This window comes from Chiloscyllium punctatum, chromosome 16 (genome assembly GCF_047496795.1).
Source record: "Chiloscyllium punctatum isolate Juve2018m chromosome 16, sChiPun1.3, whole genome shotgun sequence".
In the NCBI taxonomy this organism is placed as follows: Eukaryota; Metazoa; Chordata; class Chondrichthyes; order Orectolobiformes; family Hemiscylliidae; genus Chiloscyllium; species Chiloscyllium punctatum.
The window spans coordinates 8,860,345-8,879,340 of record NC_092754.1 but is presented as its reverse complement, the minus strand read 5'-3'; the positions used below and the strand labels follow the sequence as shown (position 1 = coordinate 8,879,340).

The window sequence follows — 18,996 nt, the reverse complement described above, 5'->3', positions numbered from 1 at the left end:
GACTACCAGAAGCAAGCTTTCAGAAAATGACTAGCGTCTTAAAATCTCTGCTATAATTCAGATGGAAAGCTCAATACCCATGGTGTTCTTTTGCAGCAGCCAATCTGATCACTGGGACATTTCTGTTGTGAAAAAATATGATTCTATTAATTACAAACTCTCAAGGGTGTTGGAAATTCACTGTGGCCAGAGCTGAGAGCATCAGGCAACTACCACACAGGACACTCTTGGTGCCCAGTCAGCAGAAACAGTACGCGTCAGATAACCGAAGCACAATACGGTATTGGTAAACTGTCACAAGATCCTCTGGGATAAAGAAGGCCTTTACCCACTTGATCTAGTCTTTCCAGTAGATCAACTGGAGCCACCAGTCCACTGAAACGCACATTTCTTGAGCCAGGTCTCCAGCACCCACAAGCGTCAGGTTGGTAGCGCTCTCGCTCCTGAGCCAGGACAATCGTGGGTTCAAGTCCCGCTCCGGGAACTTGGGCACATCATCTGAGTTTATGCTCTGGAGCAGCACTGAGGGGACACTGCACTGTCTGAGGTCTCAGATTAGACACTAAATCGAGGGCACGCCCCGCAATTTCAGGGAGATGTAAATGATCCCACAGCACAGCTTTGAAGGGGAGAAGGGTGAGATAGACCAGGCGTCTAGAATCATTCTTTAACCCTCATTCGACATGGTGAAAACGCACGATCATATTTTCCGCTTGTGACAGCTTGCCTTGCACACATTGATTATCACGTTTCCCATGCAACCATATTGACCACACCTGGTAAATGTTTATGTGGTTATAAAGACTGTAAAAGGGTCTATACAAATGCAAGATTTTCTTTATCATCCCAGTGACCTTGTTTGTTTGGTGCTTACCTGTTAAAGGGACTGGTTAGCTCAGTTGGCTAGCTAGTGAGAGTGAGGCCAACAGTGTGGGCTCAGTTCCTACACCAGCTGACGTTACCACGAATGTCCCACCTTCTCAGCCTCACCCAAGACGTGGTGACCCTCAGGTTAAACCACCACCAGTTGTGTCTCTCTATTGAGAGAGCAGTCCTATGGCCTGGTAGAATGATGCTGGCGCTGCTGTAGGAGAATGGACAGGTCCTACCAGCAGTCTGAGTGCCAAAGCCCACAGGGAGAAAGTGGGAACAAGTGTCTGAATGGCTGAGCTGGTTCAACGGACCGAATGGCCTACTCCTGTTCCTATTTTCTGTGAAGAATTCAGGAGAAATCGCTCTCACAGAGAGCAGCGGAAGGCAAATAACAGATGCATTTCAGTGGAAACTAGATAAATGCAGGAGGGAGATAGGAAAAGATCACATCAATGGGATGGGAGGAGACCAGAATAGGGTAAACGCCAGCTCTGATCAATTGGGCTGAAAGGACTGGTTTCCTCTGGGATTATTCCAGACCGAGGGGGCCACAGGTTTGTAAGCAATTTGCGACGTTCAGGGCAGACAAAGAGACACTGAAAATGACACTGTGCTTTCAGGTTCATTAATATTGCTGCCTTGATACAGCCTGGCTGTTCCAGCAGTAAAGGCAGAGACTGAGAGAGGGACTGATAGCAGCTTCTAGCAGGCAGTGGCAGGTACAAGAGGCACCCAGTTATTGATCACAGGCATTTCGCGGCTTGTGATCAACAGGAAACATCTGGCTGACCCCCACCCCCAGCAGCCTCTCGGAGTACTGAGCTTACCTTGCCAGGTTCTGCTTCCGGAGCATTTCCTGCTGTCGTGCAAAGATTTCAGCCTGGGCTGGCTGTAAGAAACCATAACCTGCAACGGCAGTTCAGGGGTCAGCAATCAATGAGTGAGAACAAACAAGCACCTTCACACCTCCGGTTAGACATTCGACATTCTGCCTGACACGTACCACAGCAAACCCGACCCACTGTGATCTCCCACGGCAAACCCGTTCCACTGTGATCTACTGCAGCAAACCCGTTCCACTGTGATCTCCCACAGCAAACCCGACCCACTGTGATCTCCCACGGCAAACCCTATCCACTGTGATCTCCCACGGCAAACCCGTTCCACTGTGATCTCCCGCAGCAAACCCGTTCCACTGTGATCTCCCGCAGCAAACCCGTTCCACTGTGATCTCCCGCAGCAAACCCGTTCCACTGTGATCTCCCGCAGCAAACCCGATCCACTGTGATCTCCCACAGCAAACCCGACCCACTGTGATCTCCCACGGCAAACCCGATCCACTGTGATCTCCCACGGCAAACCCGATCCACTGTGATCTCCCACAGCAAACCCGACCCACTGTGATCTCCCACGGCAAACCCGATCCACTGTGATCTCCCACGGCAAACCCGATCCACTGTGATCTCCCACGGCAAACCTGATCTACTGTGATCTACTGCAGCAAAATGAATCAAATTCTCCATTTACACTCCAGGTGTGATCTACCCTAGTAAACCTAATCCACTCCCATTAACATCCCGGGTGGATCTACCCTAGTAAACCCAATCTACTCCCATTAACATCCTGGGTGGATCTACCCTAGTAAACCCAATCCACTCCCATTAACATCCCGGGTGGGATTTGACATTCACTTGGTGATTTTTTGGTGATTCTTTGCCGTCAATTAATTGCTTGAGGAGGATGTATGAAGCCATTGATCCAGGCCCAGTCTCCCAGTGCGGTGCTGAAGACAGCCTGATAGCCCAGCTGCCTATACCAGAGGCTCAGGGGGACTATACCCTTCACTGTTTCAGGCAGAGTAAAGGACTCTCCTAACATTTCCCCTTTCAACAAGCACCAGCAGAAGCTGCCTGACTGGTGGGAGATCCCTCCCCTATGCAAACTGCTCACAGGGTTTGCTGGATTCCAGTCATTAATAATTTATATCAGGTATACAAAACACATTTGGAGGAGTTACTGGGCAAATACCCTTTATAAATTCTATACTGCCGCATCTCATTAAAGTTGCCCAATTAGCTTCTGGTAGATGTGGAGATTGCTAGAACAGTGGAATCCTCACAGGTATCATGAAATTTTACATTCCCTCTGCCTTGCCCGGATTGTTTCCTGGCTAAGACTTCCCACAATCAGTCCACGCGCCGGCCTGGAATGTGAGGGCTTATTCAATAGACCATTCACCACTGGAGCCCCTGGGTCTCCTGACCTAGTGGGGGACAATAGCACAGTGATAACATCACTAAATTAATTAATCCAGAGTCCAGCTCCTAGAGAGAGGAGTTCACATCCTGCCACAGCTGTTGATGGAATTTGAACTCGATTAGCAATTCTGGAATAAATCAGAGTTGCCGTGACCATGACAACCATCATCGAGTCTGGTTCACTGATGTTCTGTCAGGAATGTAGTCTGCTGTCCTTCATCTAGTCTGGTCTATATGTGACTCCAGACCCACGGCAACGGGATTGACTCTCAACTGCCCTCTGGAATGACGCAGCAAACCACTCAGTTCAAGGGCAATTAGGGACGGGCAAAAGCATTGGCCTTGCTATAGCAACCACTTTGGAATCCCACAAAACAAAAAGAAAAATAAAACGTCCCAACCACAGTCCTGTATCAGAGAGATATCTAAAAATATTACACTGTGTGAACTTAACTACTATTGACAGCTCTGGAGGCAGATTTCCATGTTTTGGCACTTACCTGGGGTTTGGCACAGGGTCGAATGAACTCCTAGGAATGGAGGCCTAAGATGAGGCCCTAAAGCGATGTGAGGTGCATTCTGAGGTGAAAGCAAAGGGTTTGTGTGCGACATTTCCCTGCAAAGCAGTAAACAAAGAGAAAAAATTAATTTTTACACAACACTCCAGTCACTTCTGTGGCCATTTGCACTGGTGACTGTCCCCTTCTAGCTTTTCACCTTCAAATCCCTGCTCCAAAGTGTATCTTATTTTCAAATCTTCCTCCTTGTTAAGTGTCGATAACCTACAAACCTGCCCTGATTTCTGCCACATTTTCCCCTGGTACTACTACACCCCATGTGGATTTGTCAACAATGGCGGCTTTGTCTTGCTGCAATGGTGTAGGAGTTTGGTTAGACCGTACCTGGAATACTGTGCAGAGTTTCAGTCTCCTTATCTGAGGAAATATATTATTGACTGTAGTAAAGATAGACAAGCAGTAGGCTGAAAGAATATAGCAAACCAGGTAGCATCAGGGAGGTGGAGAATTCAGTGTTTCAGGTGTAACCCTTCTTCAGGAGGGTTAAACAATACAATTGATACAACCGAGTAGCACGGTGGCTCAGTGGTTAGCACAGCTGCCTCACAGCGCCAGGGACCCAGGTTCAATTCTAGCCTCGGATGACTGTGTGTGGAGTTTACACATTCTCCCAGTGTCTGTGTGGGTCCCCTCTGGGTGCTCCAGTTTCCTCCCACAATCCAGAGATGTGCAGTTAGGGTGAATTGGCCATGCTAAATTGCCCCATTGTGTCTGGGGATGTGCAGGCTAGGTGGATTAGCCATGGGAAATGCAGGGTTACAGGGATGGGATGGTTGAGTTGGGTCTAGGTGGGATGCTTTTTGGAGAGTTGGTGTGAACTCAATGGGTCGAATTCAAAGTGACACAGGACCAGGCCCATCAACCCTTATTTAGACCCACCCCTTATTGCCCATGCGCAGTTGCTATCTCTCTGTTCGCGTCCCGTTCACGTGTCTATCAAGACATGCCTTAAACATTGCTAACGTGCCTGCTTCTACCCCCAGGTTTAACACACCTATTCGGGAATAGTGGGACTGTCCTATGAAAGAGACTGGGCAATCTTTATTCTCTACAGTTTCAAAGAATTATGAGGTGATCTCATTAAAACTTCCAAAACTCTGAAAACCATAAACAGAGTAGATGTTCCTCCTGGTTGGAGAATCCAAATTCTGGGGAGACTGTTTAGAAATAAGATGGATACCACTTTGATCAGGGATGCAAAGAAATGATTCTACTCAGAGTCATACAGCATGGAAAACAGATCCCCTTGGTACAACCAACTTGTGTCATAGAGTCATAGAGATGTACAGCATGGAAACAGACCCTTCGGTCAAACCCATCCATGCCGACCAGATATCCCAACCCAATCTAGTCCCACCTGCCAGCACCCGACCCATATCCCTCCAAACCCTTCCTATTCATATACCCATCCAAATATCTTTTAAATGTTGCAATTGTACCAGCTTCCACCACATCCTCTGGCAGCTCACTCCATACACATACCACCCTCTGCTTGAAAAAGTTGCCCCTTATGTCTATTTTATATTTTTCCCTTCTCACCCTAAACCTATGCCCTCTAATTCTGGATTCCCCCAAGCCAGGGAAAAGACTTTGTCTATTTACCGTATCCATGCCCCTCATAATTTTGTAAACCTCTATAAGGTCACCCCTCAGACTCCAAAGGTCCAGAGAAAACAGCCCCAGCCTGTTCAGCCTATCCCTATAGCTCAAATCCTCCAACCCTGGCAACATCCTTGTAAATCAGTATAATCCCGAACTTAACTGCCTTTGCTTGGCCCATATCCCTGCAAACATTTCTTATTCATGTGCTTCTTCTGGAAGTTCATTCCACACACGAACCACTCTGTTTAAAAAACAAATTGCCCTCCATGTCTTTTTAAAATCTTTCTCCTTTCACCTTAAAGGAATCTTTGGCATTCTCTACTAGAGAGGGCAGAGAAGACTCAGCCTTTGTGCATGTTTAACAGAGATTGAGAGATCTTGTTTTACCAGTGGAGTTATGGGGATATGGTGAATAAAAGGCATTAAAGTGTTTGATCAGCCTATTGAATGGCAGGGAAGGCTCGATTGCCTCCTCCTGTTCCGATATTAACTTGCAAGTTTTAATGCAATGTACATGGATAATTCAACAAGCAGACAAGTTGACATCTACTGGGGTTAATCCTCCCGATCTGAACGGATGTCAGCTAGGAAAGCAGCAGGACATGAAGATTAGAGAGTGAGGAAAATCAAGCAGAGTCCTGGAGATCACCCACTGACCAGGACTTTAAGCAGCACCTGACTATCCACCATCAAATACCCTCATCAACATTGACTGGAAGGATTTGTTTGGGGTCATTTACTATTTGGGTAGGCTACCAGCACACGTGGAAAATCCTAATTCCACTCCACCACCTTGAAAAAAATGTCAAAACCTTAAATAAAAATGGGAAAGGAGAACAGTTACATGATGGTTAATTAACTACAGCACCCAAGTAATTGAAAGATTTGTGCCCATTACAGCCGGCAAACTTTTGGTTGTAATTTATAATTCAACATAAACACTTCAATTCTGAAACACACCGATATTTTGGAGGTTCTATGTAGAGTGTTTAATTATTAACAAGTTCAGTCTCAGCAGCAGGTGTGAGCGAGACAGTTTTCGAGCATGGCCTCCACAGGGAGAAGCCTCCTGTGTTATCAATATTTAAAATAGCCTGCAACCTTCTTCCAACCAAAAGCCTTAACAACTGTTAGCTCAGCAACAACATGCATCGAAGAGCAGAGAAATACAGTCGTTATTTAATGAAAGATTCTATGCAAACAATTGCACTTTTTAGTTTGCTGGCCCTGGTAACGGAGAGAAATACAAATCAAGGTGTAAAATAATTACATTCAACAGCTTTAACATCAAAGGTAAATGATGAAGATTTGAGCCATTGCTCCTGGGCTGGACAGTGGTAAATAGAGGATGGTTGTATCAGAAGAGGAGGTGGTCTGAGCTGCTATTTGCACAGGGCTGTCCTATATATCAAAAAGAATGCCCGACACCTGAACATTTTCCTTGGAAACCTTCGCACCATTTGTCAGAAGATAATGTTTCACTCTCCCTCTGCTATTCAGGCTGTTTATATCACCATCTTCCGATTCTGTGTGTCTTATTAACACTCGATTTTTCGCCTTGCTGCAATCATCCCCTTTTTCCGTCACTCTTGCCCTCCCCCTGTACAGATCTTCTCCTTTGTTAGTTCCGTCATCACACCACTGCAGGGCCCTGTCCGCCAGACTTGTTTTTCCAAAGTTCCAAAACAATGCAGCAGTTTATAAAACAATAATTACTGCTCCAAGAATTCGAGGAAATCAACTCCAACACCAAAAAGATCTCAAAACTAAAAAGGGGGAGCTCTAAACAGCCACAATTGTCTCCTGTCCTCCATCTTGGATTACCCAGAATCCATTTTTCTTTTTAAAAAAAAAGGTCAATCCCCACTAATTCTCAACTCTCGCAAAAGCTCATCGACCTGGAATGTCACCCCAGATTTTCTCTCTCCCCAGATACCCTCCAAGCTCCTGACTGGTTTCCAGCAGTGTCAGTCTTTATTTCAGATTGCTCTTGTGTGTAGTACTCTGCTGTTCATAAACGGAATTCAGTGAGCCACGTGGCTCCCATGTGCACCTGTCTGCTTTGCCAGAGCCACCCAGAATTTGAGGAACCAGTCCTGTCCTAGTCCTCAGTGCAGCTACTAAAGATTAATGCAATAATCAGCAACTTCCAAATTCACAACCTGACCTCCAGAGGGACTTAGAGAAATTGTTATGATCATGAGGTAGTGTGCCATAAAACAAGCCACACTGTTCATGGGATCAAACTAAATATCAAAAGTTTTTTTTTAATCTATACCATAACTTACCTGACTTTTAGACCAAGCACAGCTTTGGTTTGCACTGCTGCCTCACAGCACCAGGGACCTGCGTTCAATTCCAGCCTCGAGCAACTGTCTGTGTGGAATTTGCACGTCTGCGTGGGTTTCCTCCGGGTGCTCCGGTTTCCTCCCACAGTCCAAACATGTGCAGGTCAGGTGAATTGGTCATGTTAACTCGCCCATAGATTTCAGGGATGTGTAGGTTAGGTGCGTTAGTCAGGAGTAAATGTAGGAAAATGGGTCTGGGTGGGTTACTCTTCGGAGGGTTGGTGTGGACTTGTTGGGCCGAAGGACCTGTTTCCACACTGTAGGGATTCTATGATTCTAAATAGAATTTTTTTAATTACAAATAATAAGACTGTAGCTACAGCTATACAGATATAAACCAATGACATATAACACTAACTAACTAATACTCTAATCCCTTTATAAACTCCCCCCTTAGAACAGACACACACACACACAGAAAATATATTGCTTGAGAAACTCAGCAGGCCTGGCAGTGTCTGTGGGGTAATAAAGAGTTTATGTTGAGTCCATGGATTCTTCAACATAAGTGTTTGATATTCTGATGATCAGAACAACTGCTCCAGTAAGAGTCATTGGACTTGCAAGATTAAATCTGTTGTTCCCCTCACAGATGCTGCCAGACCTGCTGAGTTTCTCCAGCAATTTCTGGTTTTGCTTCAGATCTCCAGCATCCACAGTTTTTTGTCTTACGTTCGGAGAAACTAGATTATTGGTTGAGGTAGAGGAAACAGCAAAGTCCGTTCAGTGGTTTTTGCTTCCTGATTCCAATGTTGAAATGATCCATCTTCAAATGGTCAGGCCCCTGGTGTTCAATGGTCTTTCTCTGGTGGCTTCCACTGGTTTGTAAGAGGTACAGAGTGACCCATTCTCTTTGTAAATATCTCTTGATGTATCATTTCAAATTCACAGCTCACAGAAACATCTGCAGGAAGACCTTTGCAGCTTCCAATGCTGAGCCTAAAATGCAGTACTGAACCTGAGTGTCTTCCTTCACCTGTTTTATATACCAACCACACCCAAATCTTAGTTGACTGTTTCAAATCCAAATCGATCTAATCTAATCCGATCCAACTCCTGGACGAGCCCCCAAACTTTGTCACAAATTTGAAATCCACTGTTTTTAAACTCACAAAAAATAAAAAGACAAATTCCTTGCAATATATGGTTGCTTCTTCACTGTCACTGGGTAGAAATCCTATAAAAGTCCTTTCTAACAGCACGATGGGTTTACCTACACTATACATATAGCGGTTCTCACCTTCTGGACTAATAAATGCTGGGCTGGCTGGCATCACACCTATCATGCAAAAACTATTTTCTTAATGCTCCTCTCAGAAAGGACTGCTTTGTGGTGTGATCAGAGATATCACAGAATGATGATGTTGCAGAAGGAGGTCCACTGTGTCTACACTGGCTCTTTGAATATGACTTTGTTCCCTTCTCCTGCCTTTTCCTCATAACACTGTACATTATTTCTATTCAAACGGCATCATTGAACCCACTTCCAACATATTTCCAGGCAGCGCATTGCAGAACACAACTACTCGCTCTGAGAGAAAAAAACATTTTCCCCCTCCTTGTTTGTTTTTGTTGCAAATTACATTGTATCTGTGACCTCTCATTCTCAATCATTTTTATGAGTGGGATACGAGATGACACATAAACATAACAGTCTTATACAAATTTTAGGCTCATATACCTGCCAAAAGGAAAGGGCAGCCAATAGTTAAGTTATTGCGCTCCATGGTCTTGCTGTTTAGATTAGAATAGATTCCCTACAGTGTGGAAACAAGCCCTTCGGCCCAACCAGTCCACACCAACCCTCCAAACAGCAACCCACACAGACCCGTTTCACTCTGACTAATGCACCTAACACTATGGGCAATTTAGCATGGCCAACTCACTTAAGCTGCACAATTGATGAGGGCAGAGTGGTAGATGTGATCTATATGGACTTCAGTAAGGCATTCGACAATGTGAACCAGTCTCCCATGGGAAACAATGTTAGATCTCACAGAATACAGGGAGAACTAGCCATTTGGAAACAGAACTGGCTCAAAGGTAGAAGACAGAGGGTGGTGGTGGAGGGTTGTTTATCAGACTAGAGGCCTGTGACCAGTGGAGTGCCACAAGAATCAGTGATGGTTCCTCTACTTTTTGTCATTTATATAAATGATTTGGATGTGACCATAAGAGGTACAGTTAGTAAGTTTGCAGATAACACCAAAATTGGAAGTGTAGTTGACAGTGAAGTGGGTTACCTCAGATTACAACAGGATCTTGTTCAGATGGGCTAAGAAGTGGCAGATGGAATTTAATTCAGTTAAATGCGAGGTGCTACATTTTGGGAAAGCAAATCTTAGCAGGGGTTATACACTTAATGGTAAGGTCCTAGGGAGTGTTGCTAAACAAACAGACCTTGGAGTGCAGGTTCATAGCTCCTTGAAAGTGGAGTCACAGGTAGATAGGATAGTGAAGAAAGTGTTTGGTATATTTTCCTTTATTGGTCAGAGTATGAGTATATGAGTTGGGAGGTCATGTTGTGGCTGTACAGGACATTGGTTAGGCCACTGTTGGAATATTGCATGCAATTTTGGTCTCCTTCCTAACGGAAAGATGTGAAACTGGAAAGGGTTCAGAAAAGATTTATAAGGATGTTGCCAAGGTTGAAGGATTTAAGCTACAGGGAGAGGCTGAACAGGCTGGGGCTGTTTTCCCTGGAGCGTCGGAGGCTGAAGGGTGACCTTGTAGAGGTTTACAAAATTATGAAGGACATGGATAGGGTAAATAGACAAAGTCTTTTCGCTGGGGTAGGTGAGTCCAGAACTAGAGGGCATAGGTTTAGGGTGAGCGGGGCAAGATACAAAACAGACTCACGGGGCAACTTTTTCACGCAGAGGGTGGTACGTGTATGAAATGAACTGCCAGAGGAAATGTTGGAGGGTGGTACAATTGCAATATTTAAGAGGCATTTGGATGGGTATATGAATAGGAAGGGTTTGGAGGGATATGGGCCGGGTGCTGGCAGGTGGGACCAGATTGGGTTGGGATATCTGGTCGGCATGGACGGGTTGGACTGAAGGGTCTGTTTCCATGCTGTACATCTCTATGACTATCTTTGGACTGTGGGAGGAAACATGGGGAGAATTATGCGAACTCCACACAGACAATTACCCAAGGCTGGAATCGAACCTGGGACCCTGGCGCTAAGACGCAGCAGTGCTAACCACTGAACCAAGTGTTGCTGTTGTAAGAGAGTGTGAAACAACAACATTGATCATTCCCCATTGCTATGTCATCACATCTTACAGAGGAACAGCTGGGAGCAGGGTTGGAATTATCTGGGATATCACCCACAATTTACATCATTGATTTACATCAACAATGACATTTGGTAAAAATGTCATAATGGAACCAGGCCATGCAAATTGTGTGGTTTCTCAAAAGAACGGGACAGAGACAAGAAAACTAATTTCACCTTAATTGCAAAGAGGTTGAAATAGGAAAAGTGCAAAACAGGCATCCCACCGAAGAGGGAGACTTTGTGTCCCAAAGTTTATGGTTAAAGTTATTGGCCTTTGTAGTGGACAGTCATGCCTATTAGATTAGATTAGATTAGATTACTTACAGTGTGGAAACAGGCCCTTTGGCCCAACAAGTCCACACCGACCCTCCGAAGCGCAACCCACCCATTCCCCTACATTTACCCCTTCACCTAACACTGTGGGCAATTTAGCTTCACAAGGACTTCATGTCAAAGTGACATTCAAGAAAATTCTAAATGTAGCATAAAATAAATGCAAATGATTGGAAAAAATCAAAAGCAATTTTTTTCTTAAATTCACTAACAGGATGTGGGCTTCGCTGGCTGGCCAGCATTTATTGCCTGTCTCTAGCTCTCCTTGAGAAGGTAATGGGGAGTTGATGTATACAATCCCTACAGTGCAGAGGACGTTTGGCCCATCAAGTCTGTATCGACCCTCTGAAAAGCATCCCACCCAGACCCACCTCACACTCCTCCAAATCCTAGCCAGCAAATTCCTGGACACGATGGGCAATTTAGCAAGGCTAATCCATCTAATCTGCACATCTTTGGGCTGTAGGAGGAAGCCAGAGCACCTGGAGGAAACTTACGCAGACATGGTGAGAACATGCAAACTCCACACAGACAGTCACCCGAGGCAGGAATCGAACCCAGGTCCTTGGTGCTGTAAGGCAGTGGTGCTAACCACTGCAGACCATGTTTTGTGGGTAGATCTAGCACCTTGTTAGGGAGGGGATTCCAGAGCAAATAGAAAAGTAGAAGGATATGGCAGCACTGAAGGGTTGCTATTGGAATAATAGTAACCAAACTGTGAGACAGCAGTGTACCAATTTAGAAAAGCAACAGTAAACAGGGTCAAAGGGAAGAAAACAAATGATAAGGCTGCAAAATCAATGGCTCTTTACCTAAAGGCTTGTAATATTCAGAATAAAAAGATGATTTAGTGGCACAAATAGAGATCAATGGGTGTGATCTCATATCCATTACGGAGAGGTGATTACAAGGAGATCAAAGTTAGGAATTAAATGTTCAGGGTACTTTTTGAAAGGCCTGGCAGGAAGGAAAGGGTGATAGTCTGTGGTGGAATAAGTACAATAGCAACAAATAACCTTGGTCCTGAAGATGTAGAGTCCATACAGTTAAAGGTAAGAAATAACAAAGGGAAAACAGTACTGGTGGGGGTAACCTGCAGTGCATCTAACTATAGCTGTGCTGGAGGACAGAGAATAAATCAGGACAGGATAAGGACAAGTAAAAAGATAGAACATTTATTATGGGTGACTTTAATCTTCATGTGTCATGGGGAAATCCAAATGGACAGATTAGTTTGGGATTATGGTCTACATGGACTATTGGATCTAAAAGTCTGTTTCCATGATATACAACTCTGACTATGGTCAATAGGTAGCCATGAGGAAGGACTCAGTATTTTTGACACAGTTTATCAGAATAATATGGGATCCACCCAGGGACCTGGCTATTTTGGATCTGGTAATGTGTAATGAGGCAGGTCTAATCAATCATTTCAGTGACTTTAACATAGTAAAAATTAGCTAGGCAAAAGTGAGGACTGCAGATGCTGGAAACCAGAGTTTAGGTCAGTGTGGTGCTGGAAAAGCATAGCAGGTCAGGCAGCATCTGAGGAGCAGGAGAGTCAATGTTTCGGGCAAAAGCCCTTCATCAGGAATTGATCTAAACAATAGTAAAAATTAACATTCAGTTTGGGAATAGGAAAGTGGAGTGCCAAGTTAAGTAAGGGAGATTGCAAATGAATGAGGGCAGAGGTGGCTGGAGTAGACTGTGAAGAGGTTCAGCAAAGAAGACCATTGAAGAATACAGGCAGATACGTAGGAAAATAGTTCTTGGCTCACAATAATTATGCATTGCAGAGAAGTAGAAATCTAGAAAAGGAATAATAAACTGACCGTGGTTAACAAGGAAGTTAATGATGGTACCAAATTGAAAAGAAGGAACACACACACAATGTGACAAAGATTAGCGGTAAGCCAGAGGTTTGAGAAAGTTTTAAAATACAACAGAAGATTACCAAAAATATAAAAAAGAGGAAGAAAATAAAAAGTTAGTTGATAAAATAGCAAGTAATATAAAAATAGACAGCAAGAGCTTCTTTAAATATATAAAAGGGAAGAGAGAAGCCAAAGCTAACATCAGCCTTTAGAGAAGAAGGCTTTGGAAATAATCATTCGGAGCCAGGAAATAGCAGAGGAGATGAATAAATACTTTGCACCAGTCTTCACACTAGAAGACACTATTTTCAGAATGCTATTAATCAAGGGAAAAATGGAAAGAGGGAATAAAAGGAAGCTAATGGGGCTAAAGGCTGATCAGTCCCTTGGACTAGAGGGGTTGCATTCTGGTATATTAAATGAATTAGCTATAGGAGATAGTGGATGCACTGGTTGTAACCGTACGAGACTGCTGAGACTCTAGAAAAACCCCAGAGGATTTGAAAATTGCCAATGTAACACCCTGTTCAAAAAGGAAAAGAGACAAAACGTCCCTATACAGCAGTTAGTTTAACATTTGTCATTGGAATTATGTTAGGAATATGTCACTAAAGGATGCAATTGTCAAGCATTTAGAAATATGTATCCTAAATCAAGCATGATGGGGAAAATCATCCATGACAGATTTATGAGAATTCTTTGAGGTGGTAAAGAGTGAGACTGATAATTGGGAACCAGATAATATAATACATCTGGACTTCCAAAAAGATGTTTGATAAGGTATCACAGGTTTGGGCTATTTTAAAAGGTAAGAACCCATAGTGTAAGGGCTGGTATATTAGCACGGACAGGAGATTGGTTAATTAATAGAAGACAGAGTTGAGGTAATGGGACATTTTCCAGGATGGAAACCTGTAGCTGGGCTACTATTATTCGTAATGTATATTAATGACTTGGTCAAGTTTGTGGATAATAAAAATAGGTGGGCAGGCAAAAATAGGTGAGGACAACACAAAAGGGGCGACAGGAAGATTAACTGAGTTGGCAAAATCTTGGTAGATGCAACATATTGTGGGAGAATGTGAGGTTATGCACTTTGATAAGAATAGGGGAGCTGAACAGTATTTAAATGGTGAACAACTGCAGAAAACTTCGAAACAGAGTGATTTAGATATCTTCATGAATGAATGATAAAAAGCTAGCATACCAGTCCAGCATATATAGAGGAACCTTGGTTATCGGAAGGACTGGGGCAGGGAGTATTTCGGTCGGCTAATTGAATGCCAGAAGACATAGTTAGTAAGCATCGGGACCTTGCGATCTTGTTCAGATAATCTGAAATTCTGATAACTGATTGTTGGATAATCGAGGTTCCTCTGTAATAGGGAAGACAAATGGAGTTTTGGCATTTATTTCAAAGGGAATGGACTATAAACATAGGGCGATCTTGCTAAAACTGTACAAGGTACTGGTCAGACCACAGCTGGAGTACAGTGGGATGTTTTGTGTACTTATCTAAGGAAAGATATTCTGTTAATGGAGGCAGTGTAGAGAACTGTGCTGATCACGGGTATGGAGTTACAAAGTTAAAAATCACACAACACCAGGTTATAGTCCAACAGGTTTATTTCAAAGTACTAGCTTTCAGAGCACTCAGGTGATGAAGGAGCAGTGCTCTGAAAGCTAGTGCTTCCGAATAAACCTGTTGAACTATAACCTGGTGTTGTGTGATTTTTAACTTTGTACATCCCAGTCCAACACTGACATCTCCAAATCATTATTGAAACATAAGATTGTTAAGTGATTTGGAAGGATAGATACTGAAAGGTTGTTTCTCCTGGTGGAAGAGTCCATGACTAGACAGCATAATCTCAGAGTTAAGGGGTCATCCATTTAAGTAGGGATGAGGAGGAATTTCTTCTCTCAGACAGTAATGAATCTGTGGAATTCTTTACTACAGACTTGTGTTGTTAAGTCTCTGAGATAGGCAGGTTTTTAAAATCAGTAGCGTTATGAGTTTAAGGCACGAAATTGGAGTTTAGGATTATCAGATCAGTAAGGATCTTATTGAATGGCAGAGCAGACTCTTTTTACCAATGAACCCATTTCTGCATCTTATGGTGGGTTTTACGATTACGTCTAAAGAGGAAGGGAAGCAATTTATCACGTTCCAGCGACCATTTGAAGTGTGGTTCCTAGAGGCTACACTTGTTATGGTAAGGGAGTGGAGTCCATCAGGGGATTAGGTAAAAACAATGACTGCAGATGCTGGAAACCAGATTTTGGATTAGTGGTGCCGGAAGAGCACAGCAGTTCAGGCAGTATCCGAGGAGCAGCAGAATCGACGTTTCAGGCAAAAGCCCTTCATCTTTTTTCCTGATGAAGGGCTTTTGCCCGAAACGTCGATTTCGCTGCTCCTCGGATGCTGCCCGAACTGCTGTGCTCTTCCGGCACCACTAATCCAAAATCCATCAGGGGATTGATGCATCAATCTAGAAAATGGACACTACAATCGACAGCCAAAGACAAGGAAACGAATAAAAAGATGAAGATATTTTTTTAAAAAGGGGAATTTAAAGATTACTGGCACAAGGCATGAGCTCAATATTGTGCTGTGCTCGAGCGTGCGGGATAAAAGGGTTATAAAAGGGCAACCTCTTGGCAGTGAAATCCTGATCAGAGACATGGTGGGGTGACAAAGCAGACAGTACAACAGCCAGAGAAAGGAAACACAGGAATAAGCCATCACCCCCTTCAGCACAGACCACTGTCGAGAGAAAAGGACCCAAGCAGTGAGAATTGATTGGAATCAGGTTGTGGCTGCATTCTCCTGAGGTTAGAATCCTGTACATTCACACATTTATCAGGGATGATGCACCAGATATTAACTGAAAACTGCTCCCCAGTATTGGACTGTAACTTCCACAGCAGAGAGAGAGAAAGAGAGAAATCTTTAAACACCAAATGCATAAACCACAGGTGGCCAGATCTCAACTCCAATTATCTATTCGCCAAACAAAAAGGTGTTACTTTGGGCCCCATTAATAAACAGTTGAGCTGTATGGCTTTTAAAAATAGCTGGCAATGTGTTTTTTTTTGTCCCCCAGCTTTTGTCCTTGAAAGACAGAGGAAAATCCATAAGGTAAGTACTGTAACTCATTACAAATAACCCAGACATGGTCGAGAAAGGAGAATGATCAATTCGACCACTTTGCAATGCTTTCACAGTTTCTCTTAAACTGCATTGTATACCACTTCCAATGACATGAGCTATTAGCCTTCAGATCAGACAATGATATCTGTATTAGGATGGTCAATTGATGAATACACTTACCAGTATGCCCATATTCTCGATTTCAAGCCTATCTCTTGCCCCCTTGGTGTTGCGGCTCCATCTCCTCACTCGGAGTTAAATCTCAAACCAGAGACTTGGCCCCACAGATTTTGGCTGACATTGCCGAGTGCCCTGACAGATTGCTGCACTGGTAGACAGGTCACCTTTCAGAATTAGCGTTAAGCTTAGGTTCCACCTCCCAATTCCGCTGGCTGCAAAAAGGTCCTGTGATATTCTATTTCTAAAGGCAAAGCATTTCCTCAGTGTGTTTCAGAAAATTCCCAAAGCATTTCACAGCTAATGAATTATTGTATTGTAGACAATCCCAGCAGCCAAACTGCACATAACTCCCACAAACAGCAATGAGGTGACGAATCAATTATTCTGTTTCAGCGGTATACTATGAGAGATGGATCTGGGCAGGACGTGAGAACACTCCTGTGTTTCCATGTAAGAAGAGGCACGGTGGCACAGTGGTTAGCACTGCTGCCTCACAGCGCCGGAGACCCGGGTTCAATTCCCGCCTCAGGCGACTGACTGTGTGGAGTTTGCACGTTCTCCCAGTGTCTGCGTGGGTTTCCTCCGGGTGCTCCGGTTTCCTCCCACAGTCCAAAGATGTGCAGGTCAGGTGAATTGGCCATGCTAAATTGCCCGTAGTGTTAGGTAAGGGGTAGATGTAGATCTCGATGTAGATGTAGGGGTATGGGTGGGTTACGCTTCGGCGGGGCGGTGTGGACTTGTTGGGCCGAAGGGCCTGTTTCCACACTGTAGGTAATATAATCTAATCTAATCTAATCTAAGAGTAAATGGTATGCCCTAACCCTATCACAGCTGAGTGGGTCTGGGAGTCTTTGGTCTTAGAGACAAGAGTGATTCCAGTCAAACAAAGCTGTTATCCTTTACATCAAGCTGTCACATGATACTCAACATCTCAATCATTTCACAGGTTCGGGAAATACCACTGGCAGTGGCCTCAGAAAAAAAGTCATCTCCCATCTCATCAGGAGAATGAGTCCATGTCTTTGACAAACCTGAAAAGAAAGTTTAAATGGCTCAGAGAGACACAGGTTTACTTGTAAGAATCAGACTGCCTGATAGGTTTGGGGTGGAGGAGTTAGAAAGCGAAAGATAGCGAGATAATGAGTGCAAGGGTCTATGCAAGAGAGCACAAGCAAGGGCGTGAGTGAGTGAAACAGTGAAAAGTGAGCACGAGAGAGGCACACAAAAACACAGAGAGAGAAAGAGAGTCAATGAGTGAGAGTGAGACAGAGAAAGAGCATGAGAAAGCAGCAGACTGGGACTGGGTCCAACTGGGTACAATTATATAGAAATGTGCCCTTAGCTTACGCTGCATTGGGTGAATCGCTGAGTCAGGCCTGGCCTCAATGAAGATGTCTCTCATGGTTTGCAGCTGAAAACGCGCAGCAGGTCAGGCAGCATCCAAGGAGCAAGAGAATCAACGTTGCGGGCATGAGCCCTTCTTCAGGAACCGAAACGTCGATTCTCCTGCTCCTTGGATGCTGCCTGACCTGCTGCGATTTTCCAGCAACACATTTTCAGCTCTGATCTCCAGTCCTCACTTTCTCATGGTTTGCAACCTGGTATCTGTCATGAAGATAGATGTGCAGCTGGTCACAGAAACACAAAAATCCCAGAAAACATCACAGTGGTTTGGAAAGATGGAACAAAATGCTGTTTGGGAAGGGGGCAGTGGGTGAAGGGTTGGAATATTAAGAAGTTCCTTAAGGCTCTAAAGGAATGAGGATGAGCCACTGACCAAGGGGGTCAGTGACACTCTTGTGTGCCTGTGGATATTCATCCTGAATAAAACATGCAGCCTTCCTGACACACAGACTTAGGGAGAGCTAATGAGGGAAAATATGTCAACCAAAAATATTCAGCACTTAAAAATGTGAGATCAAATGAACTGCAAGCCAATCTCAATAACTGTCATTAGCAAGGACCTTTCAACAGGCGCAATGGGTTAGCTGAGACGCCAACTAACTAAGGCAATATTCTCACCATGCACAGCTGCTGCCTCCTCATCACATTCATAGCTCACAATATGTCACGACTGGAGAGAGACAGTTATTCTATGTGGTTAGTTAGCTAGCAAGTGGAAAATGTGCTTGCCTGTGTCAACCCGACACCCAGCAAGGATCATCAGTCAATGTGCAAAGAGACCACCTTTGTAGCAAAGATTGGCAGCCGACAATGTGCTGCGGAATTAAGAGGCCCCGCTACATCAGGCGCTTGCCGCACTCATTGCTGTTCGGAATAAAATCCTGATTCCCGTTTCTGTAAAAGGAGATGGGGAAATGGTAGGGATTTGTATCGGAGCAAATTCCACAATTTAAACAGCCAGCAAGATAGACAGCTAGCCGCTAGTACAGTGATTGTAATGCTTAATTGCAGCTATTAGTCCTCAGTAAAGAAAGTGAGACTTACGTTCATATAGCACCTTTTGCAACCTCAGCACTTTACAGCCAATGAGTTAATTCAGAGTTGCA

The 18,996-nt window shown here is 44.1% G+C and overlaps 1 protein-coding gene across 12 annotated transcripts in view; it reads right to left on the bottom strand.

The window, feature by feature from the left end:
* Positions 1-18,996, bottom strand: part of samd11 (sterile alpha motif domain containing 11) — a 318,649-nt gene that overhangs the window by 37,133 nt on the left and 262,520 nt on the right. For 10 of the 12 annotated variants that reach the window (XM_072586164.1, XM_072586168.1, XM_072586170.1 and 7 more), the window contains 3 exons: positions 3,632-3,747; positions 1,701-1,779; positions 78-122 (listed from right to left, as the gene is read on the bottom strand). In XM_072586164.1, the coding sequence (XP_072442265.1) occupies positions 78-122; positions 1,701-1,779; positions 3,632-3,747 (240 nt within the window). The remainder of the gene's footprint in view (positions 1-77; positions 123-1,700; positions 1,780-3,631; positions 3,748-18,996) is intronic. The other 2 variants (XM_072586165.1, XM_072586169.1) reach the window with 1 other exon arrangement.